The sequence below is a fragment of the Strongylocentrotus purpuratus genome, unplaced genomic scaffold (assembly GCF_000002235.5).
Source record: "Strongylocentrotus purpuratus isolate Spur 01 unplaced genomic scaffold, Spur_5.0 spur5_scaffold_3, whole genome shotgun sequence".
NCBI lineage: Eukaryota > Metazoa > Echinodermata > Echinoidea > Camarodonta > Strongylocentrotidae > Strongylocentrotus > Strongylocentrotus purpuratus.
Window position 1 is genome coordinate 2,911,076 of NW_022145609.1, and position 27,200 is coordinate 2,938,275.

Below are 27,200 nucleotides of genomic sequence, written 5' to 3' on the forward strand. Positions count from 1 at the left end.
TAAACCATAAACAAAACTTTATAATACTGTCAGGTTGGATGAACAAATATTTGTCCATTTTAGGCTACATTTCCAGCATATCATAATAAATTTGAATGTGTGAAGGAACACATTGAATGTTCTGTCCTGTTGATGTTTATCAAAGTATGTAACTAAAATATGACACTCCAGTCACATGTTCCAAACAAATATTCAATTATAATGCCACGCATATAATGTCGCTGTGCCACTTTGTATTTATCCTACCTTATTGTTTCAAGTGAAATATTAATCTACTTCTACACTGGTGTTAAAAGGGTTGTCATGGAGACATGGAGCTAATAGAAACTGGAAATCGATAATTCAGCAAAAATGCACATGTAGCAATTCTGTCAAATGAGTGATTATGCAGAGGCAAAGAAATTCTGTAGTCATTCAAAAACTACCACCACTTTATATTGGCAGTGGCAATCCAATGAGGAGTCTTTAATACAGAAAGCAGGTAGGTAATCCAGATTAATGTTTAAGCAATTCAGCTCATATTTAATACAAATTGGCTGCTTAGTGATGACTGCCAGAGCATTACATCCTTTTTCCAAATGTAATAAATTATATGAGAAATAGTCAAGAAAAATAACTAAATGCTCATCAGCAAGTCTGCGGTATGTAAACATGCACACAGATTAAGATTGTGAATATTTGTAATTTTTCCTCTCCAGCACCAGATTCAAGTAATAAAGATATTAAATGGTTATTGCATGCATGTATCTTTTGATGTGTACATACATTTTACTTAAATACTCAATGTGTTTGTGAGCACCTATGTAATGTTTGGACACTACAAAATAAATAATATCCAAGAATTACATGCCTTCTCTCCCTCTCTCTCTCTTCTATTTTTGGTATTCTTTTGTTTGGTTTGTTTTGGTTTGTTAACCGTTTGTTCATGATTACATATCATCAGTATGAAGGGAATCAAATGGCTATTCATTGTTAATCTGTAAGACAATAGGATAGTGTCTAACAAAATACATTCAACCATAGCAGCACACCTGAAGCTCTTAGGCTCTTATCAAAACCTCTACATATTGTCATGAAGCTAAATCATATTGACACAAGCAATTAATGGTGTTTGAACTTCAACAAGTACAGGACTTTGTGATAAGCCCTACTCACAGCTTTGGTTTCTCTCTTTCATCTTAATACTAAACAATCAATTAGGAAAGCCCCATTTGTTCTTCTGATACTAAATAAATAAAGAAAATTGGTCATATGACACAAGTTTCATACAGCACACTTAACTGATAAGGAGAGGTGCCTTCCAACTTCAGGAAGATTTCCTATGCAATAAATTGTGTGTATCAGAAACACTTGAATTCCTCTGTGATTGCATTAGGTTAGAAACTCAAGTAGATAAACATACACCTTTAGTACAATAGCAAAATGTATATCGCTATATATAGTTACTTCAATGATGTATATGGCCAGCCCCAAAAGTTTATATGCATGTAAAAAGCACATCCGTACACTAAATAAAAGGATAGATCCTTCCATTTTCCCCAATCTCGGAGTAATCTTATTCTTATTGTAGTTACACAATTTCAGTATCATTCTATAGAAGTTAAACTGAAGTTTGAACCAAAATTGACTCGGCTTAAATATTGAAAACTGCATGGCTACGAATGGAGGGATTTTCATTACCTGGTACTTCTACTCAAAGAATGAATCCCTTTAAATACTGTGCTGAGAAAACTCAATAATCTTTTAAGGAAATGCACATTAAAGACCTATTTGTATCCATGACAGGTGAGGTTCAATTTATAATCTGATTGTTATTTTAACTGCTAAATGTGTATCTCCATTATTTGTTTTCAGCTTTCTACCCATTCATAAATAATCCCTAACACCAGGATGTTTGTAATATTAGACGATCAGTATGGCACCAGGTTGTTGCAGCATTGATAAAAAGGGGTGGTTCGATCAGAAGGTCATTGTGCATATAACTGCAGGATGTCCAATGCAGAGGGATGTTAAACTAGCAGACAGACAGAATCCTATGCGGCAGGGTCCTCAGGAACATGCTCCTCTATCAAATCAGCATCGAGTTCTCTCACCCTCTCATCTCCTTCAGCTCCCTCCTCCTCCTCCTCCTCCTCCACCACTACTCCCTCTTCTTTAACATCTTTAATACCGTCTTCTAAAGCACCTTTATGATCTGATATCGCCATGCCCTCCTCTGCGCCTTGTTTCTCATCACCTGTCCTGACACCCTTGGTATCTAGGGGTACATTGTTCACCTCCTCTTTGGTCTTAGTTCTCTGGTTGTTCTCAGGTTTACGCACCACCAGAGAACTATTCACTTTATCCTCATTTGATCTGTTATTCATCCTCTCTTTGTACTGCATATAAGCCTTCTGGAAGACGGTCTCTTTCTGGACCTTGGGATTGTACTTGTGGTTCTCCCACGTCGGTGTGTGGAAGCGGATGTCATACATGGACGCCCATCGGCCAAAGGCCACCTTCTCCGTCATGAACTTGTGACCAGACGTCAGTCGCCTCTCGCTCTTCTCGTAGTACTTGCACTCCGTCTGAAGTTTATCAAAGTAGTGGTAGTAGGTTTGGTCGTTGGGATGCTCTCTGTCATAGAGGGAAAATAGACAAGTTTTATTTTCAATTTTATACAACTCACACCTAGATCCTAATCGAATGATTGGTCAAACGCAGTCATGTGTGATTCATTAACTGAGACTACATATATCCCATGTTTTTATAACGAAAAAACGTGCAATAGTTCCAGTACTATCCAACACTTTTTAAGCATGCATTGCACCGCATGGCATGTACACGTAGAGGTAAGTGCGCTTTAATATAACAAGGAGATTTTGCATAGCACCAAGTGTAAACGAGTATAGAGGTACATGTGTAAGTGTGTTTATCTATGTGAGTGAACTAAAGTAAGCCTTTTAAACTTGGAATTTTTTGTCCAAAACAATCTTTACATTAATTTTGTTAACATCTAATTAAAAGGATCTAGTAGTTTTGTTACATAACAAATTATGTATGATTTGATTTGGTTTTGTCGATTATCCACTTTTTAAGATGCATCTTGTCTCTTGTTGATGCATACTGTAGCCGAAACTAGAGTTTGGGTAGATCTTATAATGAAAATAAATGAACTCATTTGCATGCATCATCTATATATCAAAGGAAACCTAACCCCAAAGAATAAGTGAAGGAATTCTGAAAAGTGAGATGTATTCCTGCCCTTTGATGTATAATATAGAAGATAGAAATTATATTTGGTGAAAAATAAATAACAGGGAAACAATTGTAACAAAATTCATGTATTTACTACACTATAGCAGTTGACAAATCTATTTCATTTATGAGAAATCTTCACCCTAAAAGAGCACCAACTTATTTGTGCAATTTGCGTTCTGGCAATTGTAGTACAAAGGATAATAGCAGGTGAATGAAATGCTTCATCACCACACACATCTGGGAAGGAAGCATCCATAAATTTGAATACATTAACTTGCTAAACGACTTCGCATAGTACGTCACTTTATCAAGAAAATGGCGATCGATGTTCATGTCGTGTTGAGAAACTGTAAATTATTCTTGCTTTATTCCTCTCTCATACACTTTGGTGGGAAATCTTGCAGATTAATGGGAAATAATATAATACATCTCTCAGAATAAGTAAAGTAATCTCTTGAGGTTCGGTTTCCTTTAATGTTATTGTAAAGACAGTATCAATAGCATCTATACGGGCAGATGAAATTAGACGCTTTACAGCGGTGGAATGATGTCTAGTGTACATGAGCTAGGTAAGTTATGCTTTATTTCCTGAAAAGTAACTGCTATGGAAATAAAAGTCAAAACAAAGATTCATTGTATGGACTAAAATGAGTCCATCTATTACTGGTAGGTAATCTATGCGAAAGTGGAACAGGATCCCCCAACCCCCATCAATCTCAGAACACATTTCTAAGGGTATTTGATACAAAAAATGTAATAATAGTAGTCAAAGGGTTTAATGAAACATTCAGTCTTAAAACATTTTGAAACAGAAATGGGATTTGTGCCAGATATCATATTACATCTTAATTTATCAAGGGCTCCTTGCCACATACAAAAACTATGTACAGTACATGTACTAGATGTATACAGACATTCCCAACCCATATCAACTTCAGATCGATAGCCTTGGATATTAATAACCTAGCTACATGAATGAATGTTGATCTTCAGTATTCAACTTTCAAACCATCATCATTGTAGTCACATACTACATGTACATGATGGGAGTATGCAGCCATGCCAGGCTATTGGAACATGAAGGAATGCATGAATACAGGTCTGTACACATGTATAGCTCAAAGGGAATCATCTTGAAGGTACTATAATTGAAAAAATCATTCTTCGTCCAAAGAATCATTCAAACCAATAGTAGAAAGCAAAATTATAGATTTTTGATTGGCAAGAATGGTTACCTACATTGTACATGTACATGTATACCGGTAATGAGTTCATGGCTATAAAATTAAAGCTGCCAATGAAGAATTTGACATTTTATTGCTTTACTTGCTTAAATATTGACCATGTCATAAAACTGCAGAACTCTTTTTTTTCTTCTCCATGTTAAATATAATGATGTAAATTCATGAAGAGCACGTCAATATATTGAACAGAACCTTAACGGTAGTTTTTACCCCATCCCCATCCACTAATTTGCCTAGAACTTTAATACAACTGTACAAGTTAAAGGTTTTCCATTTTTCAGAAGATTTTAAGGGTGTTAACCATGTCTGAGCTCATGTCGAAGCTTACAATTTACTCCTTTTGCTTGCCTAACCATTATCTTCACCATAAATGTAGGCGGGGCCTATTGACCTACATGTCGTATAAAGGCATAGCTGATATCACCAACAGCTGAACCTTTATACTCTAGTGTCATGTCATTACAGTTGTAATTGTCCTAAACTTTAATTACGTTTGCGCCCAACAGATCACCTTCCTGCTTCTACAGCCTCCATCTGAATGTATTTACAATACACTATGCACACTTCAAGTGACATGCAATTAGCTAGATATCGATCAACGCAATTATCAGCCTCCATCTCAATGACCACTTAACGGAACACAACCGCATGATTTTCTTGATATAAAGTCTTGTTGAGTTCTACATGTTTACATATAAAATCAAAAAGGCACGTCAAATTAAACCACTGCCTGCGAGAACCAAACGGCTCCTTTGAAAGTGACTTGGAAACATTGTTGAAGGTTGATGAAAAAAATGGGTAATTTTTGTATGAAATGGTACTTAATATATTCTTTCTACTGTACTAGCCCTCTAACTAACAAGTAAAAAAACCTGAACAAATTATCAAACCTTCAAGATATTTATGGTTTTCTTTGAAGGCATCACTGTGCAACACCCTAAACAGTAAATTCTCCAAACCATTTTCAAATTTTCCCAAACGTTTTTCCATGAAAATAAGATATGGGCAGGCTTTTAAGAATCTTTCAACACTTTTAATGTCTGGAATGGTTTATAAAGGCAATTCTTTGCTTTGTGACGATTTCGTTCACCTAACATGTAATTAAATAGTGATAATATAGTTGGGAGAATTAAGGAATTGATCAGATCACTTTTTCCCAATTGTTAATAATGGTCTGTTTTCACTAAAACTTTCAGATTATCTTTAATTGTACATCTAGTATTGAACTCACTATCTTAGCACCATTTTCTCTCATCTGAACAATGTTACCAACTCCCTTCAACGAAACATGTGCGCATGATTTTCTTGAGAAAAAGTCTTTTTGTGTTCTACATGTTTACATCAAATTAAACCACTGCCTGCGAGAACCAAATGGCTCCTTTTAAGGGTGTACAATTTATGATTTAGCCTTTATGTAATAGGATCATTCAGAAGTCTAAGGGTTAAGGAATTATACTGTCTAACTGCATAACATAACTGATAGCTCATCTGATATGATGCCTGACAATTCAACAGGACATGTATCTGATCTATTACACACACACCTCATCATTGCTAAAAGGTTAGATCATAGAAAGCTCTTCTCATACATGTATGCCTCTTACATGTACCATTGAAATGAGGGAACAGGCAAACACGACACCCTCTTTCAGTAACAAGGAAGGCTCAACATTTCTCCAGATATGTCTACACTAGCATTGATTTGAATTTTGAATCATAAAATGATACACTACAGTACTGTACATGTTCTCCACTGCTCGCAAGAAGGCAGTTAATTATGCCAATGACACTGTATATTTTGTAGCTCTTGACCCCTTCATGCAGACAGCCAGTGATATATTGCGTATGCTGTGTTAAGTGAAATGCTCAAAATGGCCGATCAGTACATTTTCCCTGACAATCGGGCTATTTTTCAAGATGGCCACCAACCTTTTTTCTTTTCTTTTTTTTAATCAGAAAAAGATCTATTTTAGGAATGTTTTCCATGTTTTTTTTCTTTAAAAATACTAAATAAATACAAATTAAAAAAAATAGGAGGCGGCCCCCCAAAAGGAAGCGGGCTGGGACGCTAAACATGTTTATTTTTTTAATGGCCTTTCATGAATTGAGAATAATTGAGATGTGCTCAATTATACTACATGTATTGTATAATTTGAGTATGTCTGTATTTTTTGTAAATGTGGAACAATAAAAACTTGGAACTTGTATTGCCCTTCTGGCTCTCAGGTGACAATTTGCTCATTTCTGCAAGAGCAAGAATCGCTGAATATAATATACATGTATCACACAAAGTCACAAACACTGTTTCACTGTCTAACCAGAAGGCTATTATGTACCAAGACAATTAACCTTTAATATTCAAAGTTCTCTAGACACTGATCATAGACGAAGCCCAACTACAAGACAGACAATCATATCGTCTGTTTGGAGCCAGAAGGGCGTTCACTCGTCTACTTCTACACAACCTTTAATGCCCTTCTTGCTCCAAACAGACGATCTAATACATTTGTAGATTGGATTAGCCAAGATACTGTCAGAACTGTCGGTAAGGATACGCCTGCACTCTCTTCTCAACCTTATTCTATCCATCTTTAAGCAGATGGACGTGACTGGCATGGATTGATGTAGGTTGGCAACCAAGCTGGATAATTTGTCATCTCACATACATGTATGATGTGAATGCAAGGCAATTCAGACTGAATTCATTGTTATTAACATTGTAGCCGGGGTTCCACACTCCCAGGCACCCGGGATACTAGGGCCTAATATTCCACACCAGGACCCCGTAATTTTGACATTTTAAAAAGGGCCGCTGTCAGGCTCACAGGTCCTAGAAATTCTGTCCAAAGAGTTGTTATCAATCGCAACGTTGTACATACAGTGTAAGGGATATTAAAGAGACTGAAAACTTGTGATTGATTGGAGGACTTGCGATTCAGTGATTTGGATCAATCAAATCTCTGCATCTTAGTTGTTTTTCTTTTTTAATGAAAATGGAAGCTCCTATATAGTCCAGTCAAGACTATAGCCCCCTCCCTCTCTCCTTCTCTTTCTCTCTCTCACTCTCTCATCCCTCTCTCTCCCTATCACACACTCACATCCCCTTGTACCTTCCAAACTGAGGTACATGCAAGTTGTTTCAATTTCTGGGGGAAAAACAACCTACATGTAAGCTTCCACCACTGTAGACAGGCTAAGGCATACATGAACAGTAAAGGGCATGTCAACATGCATCCCGAGTACCTTTTTTATTTCCCCACACTTGTTTGCTATCCCTATATCCACACATACGGGTGTATGAAGGATGATTACAGAATCCTATAAAATGCACCTTGTCTGATTGGATGAACGTACACATGCATGAGAAGGATTTGTATCTGCGCGGAAGATTGGGCAAATGCAAGACACATGTAAATGTATACTTCAGTACATTAGAGTTCTGAGAATATAAGACAGCTGATGTATCATTCCCATAGCATGCACTAAACAGGGTTGACAGTTTAGGTGACACGAACTGATCATTTTAGGTGCACTTTCTGGCACACTAACTGACTGATTTTGTGTGTGTCTCACTCTCAGACTTTCGTTTTGGTGGCTCAGAACAGGTATATTTAATGTTCTGTTAGTCATTCATATAATATTTGTAATGTTAACAAATGTTATACTTTTGTTGAATTAATGCGATCAGATCAATTCAATCCCAACTAAAAAACGCAGGGCCAGTATTAAACTCTAGAATACCACATCATATAAAGTGTAAAAAGAGAACATAACCTACTTGCAATAATCATCATAGATCATCCCATAGACGTCTACAGAGTCACAAACTTCCAGTGCAAACAGCATAGCTACCCATCCAGTAGACATCCACAAACGACCTTTACTTCTGTAATAAAAACGTCATATCAAATCATATTTAGTTGGAACGACGCAATTTACCTGCAAATGACACCGTAATGAAGAAAATTAATGAAGAGAATTTAATCTTTTTCCTGCTTTATATGAAGCCGCTATGAGGAGCACCAAGGCAGTATATTGACAACTTTATACATGTCCAATTTGCTATCGGAACATCCATATCTCATAAATTTTTGATAAAATACAACATAGCACAAATTCAAACAAAAATTGATTAAGAAATTTTCATTTGCAGGTTTATGTAGCCAAAAAAACGGTTGTTATAATGTAATGTATACTTTGTAGTGAGAGAATAATGTGGATAGCAATGAAGGGAAATTTTATAAGCAGTCCTACATACACATGTATAAATTTCATTTGTGTTTAAATATGAGCCATAAAATAACAGCAAAATTCTTGGACATGATTATAATGCACATTTACATGAATATTTCACACCACATACTTCAATAGTGTTTATTAAAACAACAAGAAAACATCCTGGAATTCAAACAGAGATAGAGAGAGAGAAAAAAAAACTGGACCGATAATATTATGTTAAATGCAAGAGCTACTGTACATAAATGGAATGTTTAATTCATTCAATACTTCATTTCAGAAAAAAAGGGCCTTAGTTTATATTATGAGGATCAAGCATTCAATACATGTAGGAAGGGATAAAGTCAGAGGCAGCTGTACAATATGTGTACTCTTTGAATAAGTGCTATTAATTTTCTTGCATCTTTAAAATGATCGAATACATGTTTTAGACAATAATATTTTTGATCCAGTTAAGCTTTTCTCAAACTAGAATTTATAAAATCAAGAGTAATAAATGATGGATTTTGGCTGATTTCAAAATTGACAAAAACGGCTACAAAACACCCTATTACAAGCTGTGTTATATTCAACAAGCTTAACCCAACATGTAAATGTGTTACAAGAAATGAATAAATGAATAAAATAATACAAGTACTTGTATTACACATTAAACTGTGTTGGTGATACTAATCCAAAATCAGATTTATGAAACATTTACATCTCAATATGCACATGTACAAAGTCAGAGTAAATGAAGCATTAATGACGGAACAATGACAATCCATATGGTCTTCTCATCATCTTTGAAAAGCTTAAAATAGCTCTCACCAGACACCCTACATGTAACTTGTCTAAAGTCGATGGGATTAAAGATGCTCTCTGCCGATACGAGTAGGAGGCTAGTCGCTACATCATCAATCAATCTACATTATACTTCAATATATTTAGTTTTGGTCATAATATTGCATTGGGAAATAAATGCTTCATAGCTGCAGGGGGGTAAGAGCACATTTTTTTTTTGTCCAAAAATTTGAAAATTTGACTGATCAATATTTTGTATCGTTGGGAGGGAGTGGGGGGAGGGGGGGGGGGGTTAGGTCACTTTTTGGGGGTCACCCATTAGGCCATTAAAAAATATATACATGTTTAGCGTCTCCGCCCGCTTCCTTTTCGGGGGCCGCCTCCTATTTTTTTAATTTTTTTTTTTTAAAGAAAAAAACATGATAAACAATGCTAAAATGGATCTATTTCTGATTTACAAAAAACAAATGTCGGCGGCCATCTTGAAAATTAGCCTGACTGTCAGGGAAAATGTACCGAGCGGCCATTTTGAAAGAAAAAAAGAAAAAAAAGTGCCTCCTCCTTCCTATTTTTCAAAAAATCAGGACGCTTAACATGTTTTGTTTTTAAAAAAAAAAATTTCCCTTCCAACTGGCAGTCTAAAAAACTTGCACGTTGATCACACTACGGTATACATCTTACTATTCAAAATGAGCATAAATACATCAGAAACAAAGTAAAATGTAAATATTTCCACACAAAAAATTCCACTTGTAATTTCTCTCAAACTGTATTCAAATTGAAGTTTGGTCACAACTCACAAAGTGTGTGATGTCCTTAAAACTTGACTTACTTTGATGTTCCCAATTCTTGATAAAACAGCTCCACATTCCTGTTCATGATCTCTTGTTTAGTGAGAAAAAACGAGACATCCTTGTACTTCTGAGCAAACTTCCTCGACAAAATCAGCTCCAAATTCCTGTTCACATTCACACTGTACAGCCAAAGTACTACGATTGCCTCCGACTTTGTCGTTGTGTTCACAAAATAGAGTCTTCTCTCAGCTTCTGTGTCAAACATACGTGGAAAGTTTCTGTGTCCAATGACACGGAATGTAGTCCTACTTCCTACATCTTTTGTGTAATTTAGCGTTGGTGCTGCATTCATTCGTATAATGCACTCTGAACTGTCTATTGTTTTGCCCATCCCTTTACCACTAAGATGCCCTGAGCTGGTGACGAGGGCACACTGCTTGCAATGACGAAGGGGCTTCTGTGAGGAAAACAATTAAAAAGGACACAATTAAGGCAATATGATTCATCATTATTTAATGCATTGCCACCATCATTATCATTATCATCATCCTCATCCTTATCCTCATCTTTGTCCTAATCATCATCATCTTCATCGTTATCAATATGTCATGCCATGTAAGGGAATGTAAGGTGATGAAAACTATCATGAAAGGTCGTATGAGAGATTAAAAATATGAAAATTAATGCTGTAACATCACGGATATCTCCAATTCCATTAAACCGCCAGTCAAAACCGGACGGTTTTCGGTTAAACGATTAAAAAAAAAATTAACAAAAAAACCCAAAAAAAACCAAAAAAAACCAAAAAAAAAAAAAAAAAAAAAAAAAAAAAAAAAAAAAATTTTGCCGATCGGCAGCAAGCCAGGTCCGTGTGAAAAAGCGGGAATGCGCCGATTTGTGCTTGTGAACTTGTCACACATAATAGTAAAAATGTCGTTTTCAGAAGAATGTGTAAGATCATTAATGTAAATTAAAAACAGTAGAGGACCTAGGATAGAACCTTGTGGTACGCCTTGTGTAAAAATTGGATGAATTATTATTATAAACTACATATTGAGATCTATTACAAAGATACTTTCAAACCAAGATGACAGACAAATTGGAGTGTTGTTTTAGTTTCCGAGTGGTGAGTCAACACACAGATTACTGAGCTGGGAGACATCGCCAGGCATAGTGCTAGGTGGAGGGGCATAACTCGAAACTTAAAAAAAAAAAATTATTAAAAAAAAAAAAAAAAAAAAAAAAAAAAAAAATTATTAAAAAAAAAGATTAAAAAAAAGATCAAAAATAAAAAAAAAAATGGGAAAACAAAACCGTCCAATTGAAAACGGAATCCGCCATGGGCGGTCGGATACCGAACGGTTTAACGCTTGACTACAGCAATAATGAAAATTATGGGAAAATTTTCCCTTAGAACCTGAATAAGTTTATGAATAGTGTACAGTTACATATAAAAAATAATACAAAAAATGAACATCGACCAGCATATTTCTTATTTTTCCACTACAGGCCTACTACATGCACATGCACATGTATCCTGCATTGTACATTAAAAGTAAACTGCATGTACAAGTCATGTGCATGTATCTGAAATCTAATCAAGTGAAGTGCTGTATAAAATTGAGACCATTAGTGGGATGTTATGCTGCGCAAGAAGGCATCATCTTTCTGAAGCACGTCAGTCCTTACCAAACACCTTCATGGATATACATGAAAATAAACTTAAACTAATGAAACAACCACTATCCTGAGTATCTTCCATAAGCTCTGTACCTCATGCATGTGCGCAAGTCACGTACCGGAGTCACTTTCGATGAATACATGGATTAAATTACAATCATTGCTTATTACTCTGCAGTATATACTGCCTCTAGCAATGTCTGTTATCAATCCAGGCTTCTGGCATGGATCTTTGAGTAGAAAGTGAGCTTACTGGCTAAAAGCACTTAGAAATGTCATTTACACATACATGTAATACATGTAATACATCAAAAGGAGGAAGATGAGAAGGAAATGCAAAGCTAACTATAGAAGTATAGGGGCATTTTACACTGCAAGTAAAAACCATTGGTTTTTATCACATTCTGGAGTTTTGTCGAAAGTTGGTAGGCAACTGCACATAAGCATGACGAAAATACCATCTATTGAGTGTGTGTTTTTAAATCGAAAATCCATTGGTTTTTGCAGTGTAAAAGCTCACTCTCCAGGGCGCGACAAACCCGCTTGCCCGACGTCCCGGGGCAACCAAATTGAGCCGTCGGGCAAGTAAATCAAATTATCACTTGCCCGATTCGGGCAAGTGATACTTTTACAGTAATTTCCTAGTGTCCAAGAACTCTACCATTCACCCGTCAACTTCTTACCCGTCGTCAAAATCCAGAAGCAAAAAAGCGATCGTTCCGATTTCGAAAAAACTTCACAGACAGCTAGCCAGCTCAGCTAGCTCAGCGCGCATGCAACAGTGACACTTCAAGCCATGAATGCCGCTCCGCCTCCACGCACGGCCGGCCGTGAGCTAGCTAGAGACAGCTAGCGCGATCGTACCAGCTGCGAGCTTATTCGCGCTCTCTCTCTCTAGCTCTGCAGGCCGCACCGACAGGCCTTTGCTATTCTCTGATTGCCGATTGGTTGAATCACGCCAAATATGACGTCATTATTCTAGGGAAATGAACACGTGCGAATCGGAATGGAATAAACAACAGGGATTTTCTAGTAAGTACAAAAAGTCAAATGTTTGATATTTATTCATAATGACTGTTAATGATTGTGAACATATTATTTAAAACTCGCTGCTCATATAAATCAGATGAATGTGAATCTGATTATTTATGGAGAATCAATAAAATGCGTTTTTTAAACCTTCAACCATCCTTTGTTGACCATTTTCTTTGACATATTAGGTTATTATTCAGTACAGTTACACTGTACATGTATGTGCATTAATTTGCTATCTAAAACACTAACTTATCATTACGAGATAATAAATGCTTTAACCTCGAGTCCTTTTTCGCTTTAAAGTTTTGGGCAAGTGGAAATATTGTTTGGGCAAGTAAATTGAAAACCCACTTGCCCGACAGGGCAAGTGGTGAAAAAAATTCTTGTAGCACCCTGCTCTCAAAACACTGGTGAATTATTCAGGTTTTCTGTTCCACATCTCTCTTCACTTGATTCACAGCATTTGTATGGCGCCATATATCTGTTTAAAAAAACATTCAAAGGCGAGAGCTCCTCCAATAAAATTAGCATTTAAAGGGACCGTTTAACAATGTTAAATCTGAGATACACGACCCTACGTGTTATCACTGTCTGTGATATGGTGTAATATTGAAGCCCTAAAAAAAAGTGCACTTCAAAATGATCAAGAAGTGCCTCAAAAAAGTAAAAATCTTTGAGCGACCAGTTTTACCATACCGTATTTGCCGGCGATAAGGCCGCAGCGCCACATAGGCCGCACCCCCGATTTTGACATTAAAAAAAAAAAAAATTGTCGAAGACGGGATTTGATCTCTTGCGTACAAATGTTGATGTGACTAAAATCACCGCCTTAGACCGCTTGGCCATCCCGCACTGATGCTATCATCTGCATTTTTTTTGTATACATGTATGTATACATTGCGCCTCTCTCTTGCGTATTGCGCCATAGCTCTTGTGTATATTGAAATGGATTAAAAATGGCGACTTCGCGTGCTGGATGCTTCACGGCAGTTCCGTTAAACAGGCCCTTCTTTTACTTTTGCAATGCACTGGCACAAACTTAGATCAAGATCTATCTGCAGATGTTGTTTTTGTAACTTTATTTTCATCTTCATGTCAACAATGCAAGATGAAATTGTCGGTAAGATGTGTGGAAATGTCCTGTACCATTTATTGTACCGCGGTTTGTAGGAAGGAAATGAAGAAGAGATGGACAAGGGAAGTAGGACAGGTAAGGCCAAATAAAAAAAAAAACATGTTTAGCGTCCTGTTTTTTTGAAAAATAGGAAGGAGGAGGCCCTTTTTTTCCTTTTTTTTTCTTTCAAAATGGCCGCTCAAAATGGCGGCTCAGTACATTTTCCCTGACAGTCGGGGCTATTTTTTTTCAAGATGGCCGCCGACAATTTAAAAAAAAAAAAAATCAGAAATAGAGCCATTTTAGCAGTGTTTTTCATGTATTTTTTCTTTCAAAAAAAAAAATAGGAGGCGGCCCCCAAAAAGGAAGCGGGCGGGGACGCTAAACATGTATGTTTTTTTTTAATGGCCTAAGAATAGGGGAAGGAAAGAGAGAATACAACAGACCCAGTCTTTACCTTATCACCAGATACAGGCATGTATCCATGGCCATTCCAATTCTTAGGTTCCAGTCGTTTCACCTTCTCCTCTATTAGAGGAGTCTTGGTAGTGGCATTGACACTCACTGCTGCTGTTATCCTGGGAAGGGGCGGGGCTGGTTCCCGATAATCCCCGCCCCTCTGCGTGCACCCATGGCTATCAGTGCAACCAAACTCTCTGATGTTGGTCTTCCTCAGAGTGTCTAATGCTTGCTCTGGCCATGTGTAAAGAAGCAGCGCAGCTCCTATGAGGGTGCTGTAGAACAGCAGATGACTCAATGTCAGTGCTTGTCTCTACAAGATTCAAATAGAAAAACAAAAGCATTATCAAACATCAGCAAATACTTTGTGTAACAACGTTATGGGTGTGTGTTTTGTTTGATTTCTATATTTCAAGATTCAAGATTCCAGTTTCAAGATTCCAGTTTCAAGAGTCAAGATTTTTTATTTCCACTGACATGAAAAAAATACATTCATGAACAGCAAATTCATTGTCAACAAGAGTAAATTCATGAACAGTACCAAGAAAGTTGTAAAGACATTAGATCTTGAATACAGTTTAATTTACAGAGCACTTTCAAAACTATCCAATCGATATTGAAAGAGTTCATAGCTCAAGTGTTACAAAAATGGGCCTACATGTACGTGTACATGCACATTGTACATGTAATTCACCTACCTGTACATGTAAATTGTACAGTCTTTTGTCAGTGAATCAGCTCTAAGCTGACATCCAAAACAAAGCTTCATTTTAGTGCTCAAGCATATAGAACAATAACATCTAGCAAAATATTACAATATCTTACCAAATTATGGCACAACATGCTTCTAAAGACAAACATGATCCTGATCAAGAGTATTCAGAATAGATTCCAATTAGCTGGTACAGACATGGACTATACTACTAGAAGGCAACCAAACAGCCTGAAACAGCTGATACCTTATGTACATGTAGATATTGTATACAAAACTTTGACAAACAGTGTATAAACTTTTTACATGTGACCTAGTTCTTATTCCTGACAGGATGGACACAAGTCCAAAAGGAACACTAAATATAAAGTAATAAGGCTGACCGTGTTTACAATAATATAGGCCTACATGTATGAAACACCAAATGCATGTGCATGTACATGTACATGTAGCAGTATAATACAACTCTTCTAAACATTTCTTTTCTTCAAGATGATAAGTTTAGTTTCACTTTAAAGGGATCCGGTAACTATGTCTCAGATTCTGAAACAAAATCCTGGATTTGGCTCATGCTGCAATGATAATTATAAACCTTTAAGTCTGTCAAGAAGGAACACCATGACTTTTACAAGCCGATCGCCTGTCTGATTATCAAGGTGATTTATGACTGGAAATCAAAACCAAATTTTGCGTTTGCCAAACAGTTTTCATAATACTACAGTCTATTGGGGAAAACGAGAATGGTAAAACCGGTCACTCAAAGATTTTTACTTTTTTGAGGCACTTCTTGATCATTTTGAATCATGATTTTTTAGGGCTTCGATACTAAACCATATCACAGACACTGATAACACGTAAGGCCGCGCATCTCAGATTTAATGATTGTTAAACGATGCCTTTAAAGGGGCAAATATTTCAAAATATGTCCCCAAAAAGTGTTTGTCATGTTTCATACCTAATATTATTCTGTTGGCAAAATGATATTTCAGTAATAAAGAAGTAACAAAAAAAGTGGCCTACAGCACATGTATGAAGAGTTTTAAGTGCTTTGTACATTATTTTAAAGAAAAAGTGCTATGAAAATGTATTACTACTATTAGTACTGCAGGTACTGTATAGCCCTTTCCCCTCTTCTACTTCTAGTTCTACTACTCCCTCTCTTCAATTCTTTCTTTTCATTTTGTTATTGTTGACAATTTACAAAGAATTGTCCATACTGCATGCAGCTCACTGGATATCATTTACTAGTTTAATTGATCTTTGATAGTAATCATTGTTAACCTACTATGTGTACATTATTTTTAATAGTTAAAACCATCAATGATAGATGAAAATGATAAAATTGTGATTTTGAGTACAGATCTACACGACCTATGTTTAGGCCCCTGCATCATTAGCAATTTTCTTTTTATGCTTGGAAAGCAGAGTTGAGACCTTTTACATGTATTGAAACAAAGGAAATCACATGACTTTATAGACAGGATCTAGACAAGATAAGAATCATATAACAGTTCGCTTTTAACCCCAGGGACAATATTGCATTTCTCTGAAATGACTTGATGTCACTTATCGGCAAGGAAATATCAAATTGTATTCATATTGCAAATAACTGTATGTACAACTGTAACTCTATCAATAAAGGTAATACACAGTTTTGGTATGGGGTCATGAATTTGGTTCAAATGGACATATTGGAAGCATATGCGATCCTACAATATTCAGTGATCGTTGTCGCGTTAAATCAAGTCTAAAGTTATGAAATTGTCCACCATAAACACTTTATGTTGTATAGCTCCCTCTCAAGGTCAAAACATTAATTAAACTATAAAACAATGTGTGTTGACTAAAATCGACCGATTAGCTACATGTATTCCCGTTCGGAAATTATATACCACGACTACATATTCTGAGATTGTTATGGTCGCAGCTACCATTGTACGGCCGTAGGAGCTATTTGAAATTTATCAAAATTTACCAGGAGCACCGGTAAATTTTGATATTCAATTTTACATGAAAGCAGAAATGTTTTAGGGGAAAACATTTCTAGTGCTTTTAATACGTCCACAGGGGCATCCAAATATATCAAAATTGTAAAGAATCACCATCAACCCATTTGTCAAAATTTCCCAAAACTTTGTAATACCTTTAAGAGTGTAGTGTAGGCTTTGCTTATACATTGAATTGAATGTGCGTCACATTTCAGTATCTTATAACACAGAGCTCAGTGAATACATGTAGGACCTTATACAGTTATCATTCATATACAGGGTGACTTCTTTTTTTGCAGCCGTTTTAATACCGCATCATATCTGAACAAGCTTTAAGGTTTTGCAGCAGAAACGGGTCACTATGAACATGACTGACAAAGAAAGTGGACAAAATATACAGTTCCTCAGGTAGAGGAACATCCCTTCACTGCTATTATGTAAGAATGTGTCACATGCATATTCACCTGTTCTACACATTTTTTGCATAATAGCAGTGAAGGGATGTTCCTTTGTCTCCCTTAGGAACTGTATATTTTGTCCGCTCTCTTTGTCCGTCATATTCATAGTGGGTAGTCCTAGCACGTTGCAAAAGTCTATGTTAAACTTTAAGTTTAACTTATATTAACTCTTTGTTTGCTTTGTTCGCCGATTTGCACGGACGTAGGCGTGCCAACTTCGCATTTTTGCACAGATGTATACGAGTCAATTAGACATTCATAATACCGCTCGCAGTGTGTAGCCACGCGTTGCGTTTACTATTGTTTACATTGTATACATCGCACACTTTCCGGTAAACTGTTTTTCTTCATAGTGTTACATTCGAAATTACCGTGTATTTAGCGGTTTTCTTTGGATTTTTTTTACTGATGTTACGATGGCACCTGCTGGAAAACGTCAACGTGTGTTTAGTGTAGAGGAGGCTCGAGATCTTGTTACTATGGAAGCATGGAGCATGGACTCTGATTCCGACGAATCGAGCAGTGACGAAGACTCTAGTGATAAAAGTGTTCCCTGAGAGTAGACTGATAGAATAAGAATGAATAAAAATTAATGAAAGAGCTAGAGATGACAGCAAGAAAGAGAGTAGACTGATAGAATAAGAATGAATAAAAAAAATGAAAGAAGGAGATAGAGATGACAGCAAGAAAGAGAGTAGACAGTGATAGAATAAGAATGAATAAAAATAATGAAAGAAAGAGATAGAGATGACAGCAAGAAAGAGAGTAGACTGATAGAATAAGAATGAATAAAAATTAATGAAAGAGCTAGAGATGACAGCAAGAAAGAGAGTAGACAGTGATAGAATAAGAATGAATAAAACTAATGAAAGAAAGATGTATCCTGTCTTGCCGTCATCTTTATATCTTTCTTTTATTATCTTTATTCATTCTTATGCTATCAGTGTTTACTCTCTTTCTTTCCGTCATCTCTATCTTATTATTATTATCATTTTCCTATCTATATGTACCCTATGTCTTGCCGTCATCTGTATATCTTTTTCTTATTATCTTTATTCATTATTATGCTATGAGTGTAATACTCTCTTTCTTGCCGTCATCTCTATCTCATTATTATTATCATTTTCCTATCTATATGTACCCTATGTCTTGCCGTCATCTCTATATCTTTCTCTTATTATCTTTATTCATTCTTATGCTATCAGTGTTTACTCTCTTTCTTTCCGTCATCTCTATCTTATTATTATTATCATTTTCCTATCTATAATTATGTACCCTATGTCTTGCCGTCATCTCTATATCTTTCTCTTATTATCTTTATTCATTCTTATGCTATCAGTGTTTACTCTCTTTCTTGCCGTCATCTCTATCTTATTATTATTATCATTTTCCTATCTATATGTACCCTATGTCTTGCCGTCATCTGTATATCTTTCTCTTATTATCTTTATTCATTCTTATGCTATCAGTGTTTACTCTCTTTCTTGCCGTCATCTCTATCTTATTATTATTATTATTTTCCTATCAATATGTATCCTATGTCTTGCCGTCATCTCTATATATTTCTCTTATTATCTTTATTCATTCTTGTGCTATCAGTGTTTACTCTCTTTCTTTCCGTCATCTCTATCTTTTTATTATTATCATTTTCCTATCTATATGTACCCTATGTCTTGCCGTCATCTCTATATCTTTCTCTTATTATCTTTATTCATTCTTATGCTATCAGTGTTTACTCTCTTTCTTTCCGTCATCTCTATCTTATTATTATTATCATTTTCCTATCTATATGTACCCTATGTCTTGCCGTCATCTCTATATCTTTCTCTTATTATCTTTATTCATTCTTATGCTATCAGTGTTTACTCTCTTTCTTTCCGTCATCTCTATCTCATTATTATTGTTATTTTCGTATCAATATGTATCCTGTCTTGCCGTCATCTTTATCTCTTTCTCTTATAATCTTTATTCACAGTAAAGTCCTTTCATTTCATATCACTATTTCTCTCTCATAATGTCTCTCACGTCCGTTCTCCATATTTTATTCATTGCATACTCCACTCGTCAATCATTTCTGATAATAAGCTCTCTCACAATAAAGTAAATGGAAAACAATGCAATATAGTTTATATTTTAAGATTGATTCATTCTTTCTTTGTATATCTATGGCTGTGATAAATGTACTTGAAATCAATTTTATTGAGGGGTAAAGAAGGTGAGAGAACAGATGCGGTGAACATTCATAATGAGACATTTCAATAAGATGCTGATTATGTCATGTATATCACATATAATATATTATGCCTATACCATTTTTACATGCTCATACCAGTGGGCAAAATCAATAACATTCTCTTATTTCTTATTGACTTATCATGGCACAACAAAGAAAAACATCCCCACGACGTCCCTTTTCATGCCCCGCTAAACCGGACATTGACAATAACCTGGGGTAATAGGGATTTCAATGGGCAGATTAGCCCATTGTCAAGGGTGGCTGAGCGGGGTACTTTCAAGTCTCTCCCTATTGAACTTCTTTTCTTCAACAACCTAAATACTAACCTTCTGAATTGTTAGAATACTTGAGCAAGGTATGTAAAGAAAGGTAAGAAGTCCACCTTTCTAATAGATTCGATTTGAAGATGTCTTATTATTGCTAAATAAGAAATTCTAGAGGGATAAAAAACTGCCGTAAATAAGAAAAATTAAACATTATATAATTATGATTATTATAAAAATGATAATTCAAAATATAACAAATGACGGTTCATCGAAAAGCACGTTTTCCGGTCTACAACTTTGCTGCACAATATTTTTCATCATGATCATCCAGTGAAGAGTTATAGCCTCTTGATTCAGCAGAGTCAATAAAGATTCCCTCGAAATGTGTGACCCTAAAAGAATGTGGCACAGGGTTTTTTTTTAAGTGGCGCATAAAGAGTTAAGGCCTGAAAGAAATCTCTTCACTGTCAATGATGCACACAACTATGAATAATATGACTATTGAACATACACTGTATATGTCTGGAGTGCCCATGTCCAAGCACTGCACTTGTCTGCACAAATATTGTATGTGTAACTACGAATAATGCACAATTCTGATTCAAAGAAAACAGGCAACCAACACAAACTATTTGTCTCTCTTATAGCTAGAAGCATTAACAAAACTATTAAAAGCCATTGAGAAATTAGGAATTTCATACTTTTATTCACAATCCTAAAAATCTTTTTTTTTAATCTTTCAACAACAACAAGTCCTGAACTTTGTGTAAAGTGAATAACTGGGCAGATATGTGCACCTTGTTTTTACAATGTTAAAATGATACCGCCGCCTTTTCTAGTGGAAATGACATTGCTCTTGCAAAAGTTTTAACAACTTTTTGGGCACACTAGCTAACCCTCTCAAAGTATAAGGAATAAAATGAGAACAAGCATTAGGGGAATGCGATAGAAAATTCTTGTCAGTGTACTGGTAGGTGAAATGTTAGGTGCACAGATATAGGGCTCCTTTCATACACTGTACATGTAATAAGGCATGAATACATACCCTGCCATAGAAGGGTAAAAACCATGTGATCTTTCGCAATGGCCTTGTGATGAAAAACATGATGGCAGAGAACCCCTCCAAGCACCCCTCCAAGCACCCCTCCACTCACTGCTACGCCCCCTTGATGTGCTCCAAATCAAAACTGGCATTCCCTGCAAGGAGAAGAAAGAAAATACATTCAGATCCGGATTAACAAAGACATATCAGCCTGTTCAAGCTATAGGTTTTCGTTTGAAATGATGCTCACACTCACGTTTATGGATACAACATATCGTTTTGTTCAGACGAGGAAAAATATAATGACTTTATTGTGAAGTTACACAACGAATGCTGGTACATGTACTGTACATGTACTTGGGACAGCATCTACAATGAAGGCTTCCTATTCTTGACTTCATTTGAGATGGAGATGAAATTGTCAAGATATACATGAAGTCCATAGCACTCGGGTTAGTCATCTACCCAGGGAGATGGAATCCATTCCAACCTACACAGCCTCTGTGTATAGTGCTCACAATGCAACCTATATGTATCTGATTCTGTACTGTACATATTGACCTGATGGAGAGCTTAGGGGAGCCTTCCAAAGTTGCGACTGTGCCCGGACGCGTCGGGGCGCGATGAATAGAACAGTCGCGTCCCAAGAGACGCATTGAGGCGCAAAGGGGCGCGAAGGGGCGCAATAGTCACCCTCACCTGATTCTTGCATATGAAAAGAAACCGTCTATTGTTAGTATAAACCCGCTCTATTCTTCTTGCGCCCTTTTGCGCCCCACCAGGCAATGGAAGATTATCTCTCCCGTCATTGTTCTCGCTCGTGATGCGCGGTACAGCTTAAACTTGATATACAGAAAGTATTTGTCGGCCAAAGCCTGACTTCCCCTCCTCCGGTTTTCGTTCTGATAAACTTTCCATTGTTTGTACAAAAATGATGTATTCTTCTCGCGTCGCGATCTATTCTTCTCGCGCCGTTTTGCGTCGTAACGGGCGGGGTATTACCTTTCCAATCATTGTGGCGAAGCTTTGCGATGTACATTACTACAGCACAGCATGAACTTCTCTGGTGGGATCGTCTTTTTTTTATTTTGGGGGGGGGGGGGGCAATCAACACACTCGTTCATCTTGATCAGAATACTTTATGATTTATTTTTGTTGGGTTTAATACGCCTCCTTTTAATTTTTGTGACGACTGTATGAAATGTGAAATAAAGATGACTATGTACGATTAATGGTTGTTTAATTGCGAGCTTAATTGTCCCCAACAACAAAAAATAAAAGACGAATGATGTGAATGACCACATGTATGCGGTTATAGTCGGCAAATTGATTACTGTTTGGGTCGCTTGTGTATGTTTGTAATTTGAATGATTATCAACATATTTGTATAATTCCCACATCGCGATATGATTCTAGCGTCGTATAATGGACAAAGGAATTATCTTTCTCTCCCGTCAATACGCGTTGCACATCGCCACAGCCTGAGCTTGGAAGAATTTATATTTTGTCAGTCAAATCCTTTTTTTTTCTCCTCCCATGACTTGGTTCTAATAAATTAAAGGTTTGCTTATTAGGGATAAGAAGGATAACATCAAACAAACGATTTACTCAAGATGACGCTCTTTTCATTTCACCTCGCTGTTTGATAAAGTAGAGTTTTACGGAGCGAATACAAAAGAAAAGTTCGCTCTAAGGCCAAATAAAAAAATGATTTATTAGTGTCCTGTTTTTTCGAAAACTAGGAAGGAGGAGGCCCTCTCTTTTCTTTTTTTTTTTCTTTCAAAATGGCCGCTCAAAATGGCCGCTCGGTACATTTTCCCTGACAGTCGGGCTATTTTTCAAGATGGCCGCCGAAATCTTTTAACTTTTAAAAAAAATCAGTAATAGATCCATTTTAGTATTGTTTTTCATGTGTTTTTTTTTCAATTTTTTTAATTTTTTTTTAAATTAAATAAAAAAAAAAAATTAAAACAAATTTCCCCAAAAATAAAAAAAATAGGAGGCGGCCCCCAAAAAGGAAGCAGGCGGGGACGCTAAACATGTATATTTTGTTAAGTGGCCTCAGGGAAAAAAAAACATAAAATGCCATGGCAGGATTTCACGCCCGAGATTTGCCTTCGAAAATTGCCCGTCCAAAAGGCGTTTTAAATCATAATAATTCCATAGCTCTTTTTAAAAGTGCAATAAATAGAAAAAAGAGTCCGGGAACTATATCGAGATTATAAAACACGTGTGTCATGAAGATGTAAACAAAAAAGCGTAGCCTGGTGGTGATAAAGTTGAGCAGCAATTGGAAATGCAATACAAAACATTAATCAGTTCATGATGATAATTAATCATTCGACACAAATGCAAACATTGATTTCTGCTCTAACATTCGAATCATTTATTCGTAGATTTGTATAATTAAGTGGCGAAAGTGAAATTTTGAAATCTTAATGCACAGATACAAAAAACATACCAAATATGTTTTGATTCTTATTCTAAAAAAAAAAAAACGGCAAATTTTAAAAGATCTTTTTAAAAGGAGGGAGGCGCTATAGCCCAGTGGTAGAGCAGAGCAGCTCGTAACCGGGAGCTCCCTGGTTAGAAACCAAATCGATATGCTATTGTAAGGCATATCTCAACATTACATTACGTTCGGAGAGGATCTTAAACCCGCCGGTCCCCTGTTTGCCTAATTCAGAGCATACACATGCTTCATATAGCAGTCAGGAAAAAAAAGCGAACGGTACAGGAAGCTACCTTTTATGGATAGGCCTAAATTGAAGGTTTGGCTTAACTAGGGAGAAGAAGGATAACATCAAACAATAGATCTACTCATGATGACGCTCTTTTCATTTCACCTCGCTGTAAGATAAAGTAGAGTTCTATGGAGCGAATACAAAAGAAAAGTTCGCTCTAAAGGTAAAAACATAGAATGCCGTGGCAGGATTTCACGCGGCCGAGCAAGACTATTGTTTGATCGCTATAATTGTCCGACTTGCTATAGATTCTTGTTTAGCTACACAGTAAGGTTGCTCGCTAGTTATAAGGACCGCTATTCATTGGACAACTATTCATGAAGACCGCTATTCGTAATTTGAGAACATGGTCATTATGTATAAGGGTCATGAATTCGTAATACGACATCCCCCTCCCCAAAACTAAATAAATAAATAGAAAACATGAATAGATTAATAAACTTAACTAATGGTAATTGGGAATAGCCGCCTATGAGCGCAACAACTATTAGCTGCTCAAAGAGCTGTCTTTTGTCATTGCGTTGCAAAAATAAAGTGCTTTTAAAAGTTACATGTACTATAATATCCGTATGTTATATAACACCCAATGTGAACATGACGTGTTCAGGCCTTATAACTATATACAGTGCACGTTAAAACAAAAGACTTTACTAGCGCTAGCTAACAAATATGCAACGTCAAAACGTTCACGAACATTGAAGATAACAAATTGTTAAAGGTGAAATTCAAAGAAAATCACAAATATGTCAACTAATGTATCACTAGAAACTGGTAAGCTAACAGATGGCCATCGTACAAGTTTGAGGTCAGCTACATATCGGGTGATTTATAAAAATAAAAATACAACCACCTCCATAGCAGCTGGGATATACGAGAGATTCGCCAGAAAAATAACGATGTTTTAATGACGTCACAACAGGGACCAATACTGCCCAAGCAGACGACATCCCATAGGGAATGAACATAATTGCAAAGCTATTATTTGTCAAATTATAATGAGTTTAGTGTATATAAATGTACTGGCACGTCAAACGGATCAAAAGGGGACATGACCCGATTCTGATAACTAAAATCTTTTGCTTGTAAATACACAGGATAGGGGTTAATTAACAATCAAAGAAACCAGACTTTCAAATTGAAAAGCCCCCGGATTGATATTAAGGGCGGCATTTGTTCCCTCTTAAAACGCCGAACATACCGCGGTGTCTGCAGCTGAATATACAATGGCGTCTTATTTTGTTTACAAGCGACAGATTCCTTTATTTTTGTATCGCTGCATTTGTCATCAAAATAAAACCATGCGCGGGGTTTAGAGTGAGGCAATAGATTACACATTTAGCCTGACGGTAGTGAAGTAAGAGAAAGAACTCAAGAGAAGATGAAAACACAGGCACTGAAAATGTGTGAGATGTCATGGGACATCGTCTGCTTGTGCAAAACATGTCCCTGCTGTGATCTCACACATCTCAGCAGCCTTCGGAGAGCTATTCAGGTGCTATGCCGGGGCTGTATTTAAGCGTTTTGTAATTTATAATAATCATTACTTCGAATGTTTCCAAGCATTGAATTTTGATAACCTTGTCGAATCAAAGTTTCAACTTTGCAATAAAGAAAATAAAGCTAGATTTAAAATCAATGAATATCTACTTTAAGACAAATGACACCACCAATAAAGTTTCTTCGCGAAGAAATATTCGATCGAATTTCATGTTTGGAACAGATAGGCGATTTCGAATTGTTCCATCTACCGAAACGTTTTGATGATGCAGGCTCCCGACAATACGACTATCATTTTTGTAATATCTTTAATTTGCAGATGTTTGTTTGTTTTGTATGACATATTTATAAACGCCCTATAATCTTATTTCAAGCAGAATCTTTCAATCTCTTTGATTATAAGTATCATTTTTTAAATCACGGGTATTTAAATACAATAGCTGATTTTGCGAAGATTTAGAGAACCTCCGTTTCTATTCTTTAAATCGATCTTGCATGAGAAAGAACAGAGTGATGATATAGATATATGACCTATTTTGATCGGATGACAGAACAAAATAAATGTAATATGAACCAAATAATGTGTCAAAACATACAGAAGGAATACAATTATACATATCGTTTTTGTTTTGTTCGTGAAGAAATTAATGTAATACAAGTATTGAACACATTAATGAACAGAAATGAACAATCATAACAACGTCAACGCCTACACAACTTCGATGTTTGGGAGGAATATAACAATCAGAACAACAATCTAAATCAATGTCTTGTACGTAAAATAATAATAAAACATATCAGTAGCCAACGTGAAAATTTTAGAGTCAAATCTTTCAAGACGAGAGCGGACACACACGCGAGGATTACATGAATAACTAATGCGTAGGAATGGGCGCGAAAGCTTTTCAAATTCACAAATTCACAATTCACAAAAAGCGCTTCGCCTTTAAGCGCACCCCCCCCCCCCCACACCCCCGAATGAGTGTTATGTAGGGTACGCATATGCATTTTCCCTCCTTTTGAAAACAGTCCCCTAAGTCCGGTGTGTAAAGTCAATACGGGCCGGATTTGTGTGTACTAGACGAGCCGGACTTTTGGTGCGTGAAAAGTACCCCTTTACCAGACAGTAACAATGAGTCTCCAAACAATAGCCAGATTTGATATTCATATTGTGAGCATGTGCTTAGTTATATCGGGATTCCCTTGTTATATTGAAGACGTGGGCTAATATCTGTTTGCCCAGTATTTCTCGCTGATTGTTTGACCAACATTAAATTGCTATTGTCCAGCTGACTTTTCTAAAGGCTTTTCTACCCTCGGCGCTAAAGGGATTGCGGAAAATTTCAACACTATTTGTGTTTCTTGATGACCCAGTAGAAGAAGAATAAGGGCTCCCTGCCCCCCCCCCCCCCCCGAAAAAAAATGTCCCAAAACAACGCAATCATTATTAATTCCGTTTACTACTTGATACCAACACGTGCATGATGGATCCCCCGGATGGATCCTTATTTAGACGGTGAGACAGTTCTGTTACGAGAAGCAATTCAACGAATTGCCATGGCTTGTATTTGTTCTAGAACGCACTACGCTCTTTCGATAACACGTGGCCCCTATTCAGCACAATATATATGTATTTTAGTTATTCTTAACAATGACCTAGATCTAAAACTGG

At 36.4% G+C, this 27,200-nt stretch overlaps 1 protein-coding gene across 3 annotated transcripts in view; it reads right to left on the bottom strand.

Annotated features, from left to right (window-relative positions):
- Positions 1–1,395: 1,395 nt before the first annotated feature.
- LOC100888500 (alpha-N-acetyl-neuraminyl-2,3-beta-galactosyl-1,3-N-acetyl-galactosaminide alpha-2,6-sialyltransferase-like) overlaps positions 1,396–27,200 on the bottom strand; it is a 36,707-nt gene continuing 10,902 nt past the window's right edge. For 2 of the 3 annotated variants that reach the window (XM_030996180.1, XM_030996182.1), the window contains exons 2-6: positions 21,291–21,442; positions 14,584–14,898; positions 10,336–10,754; positions 8,263–8,370; positions 1,396–2,616 (exon numbers count right to left, since the gene is read on the bottom strand). In XM_030996180.1, the coding sequence (XP_030852040.1) occupies positions 2,034–2,616; positions 8,263–8,370; positions 10,336–10,754; positions 14,584–14,898; positions 21,291–21,350 (1,485 nt within the window). In that variant the 5' untranslated portion in view covers positions 21,351–21,442 and the 3' untranslated portion in view covers positions 1,396–2,033. Of the gene's footprint in view, positions 2,617–8,262; positions 8,371–10,335; positions 10,755–14,583; positions 14,899–15,410; positions 15,433–21,290; positions 21,443–27,200 lie in introns of those variants that run through there. The other variant, XM_011673135.2, reaches the window with a different exon arrangement.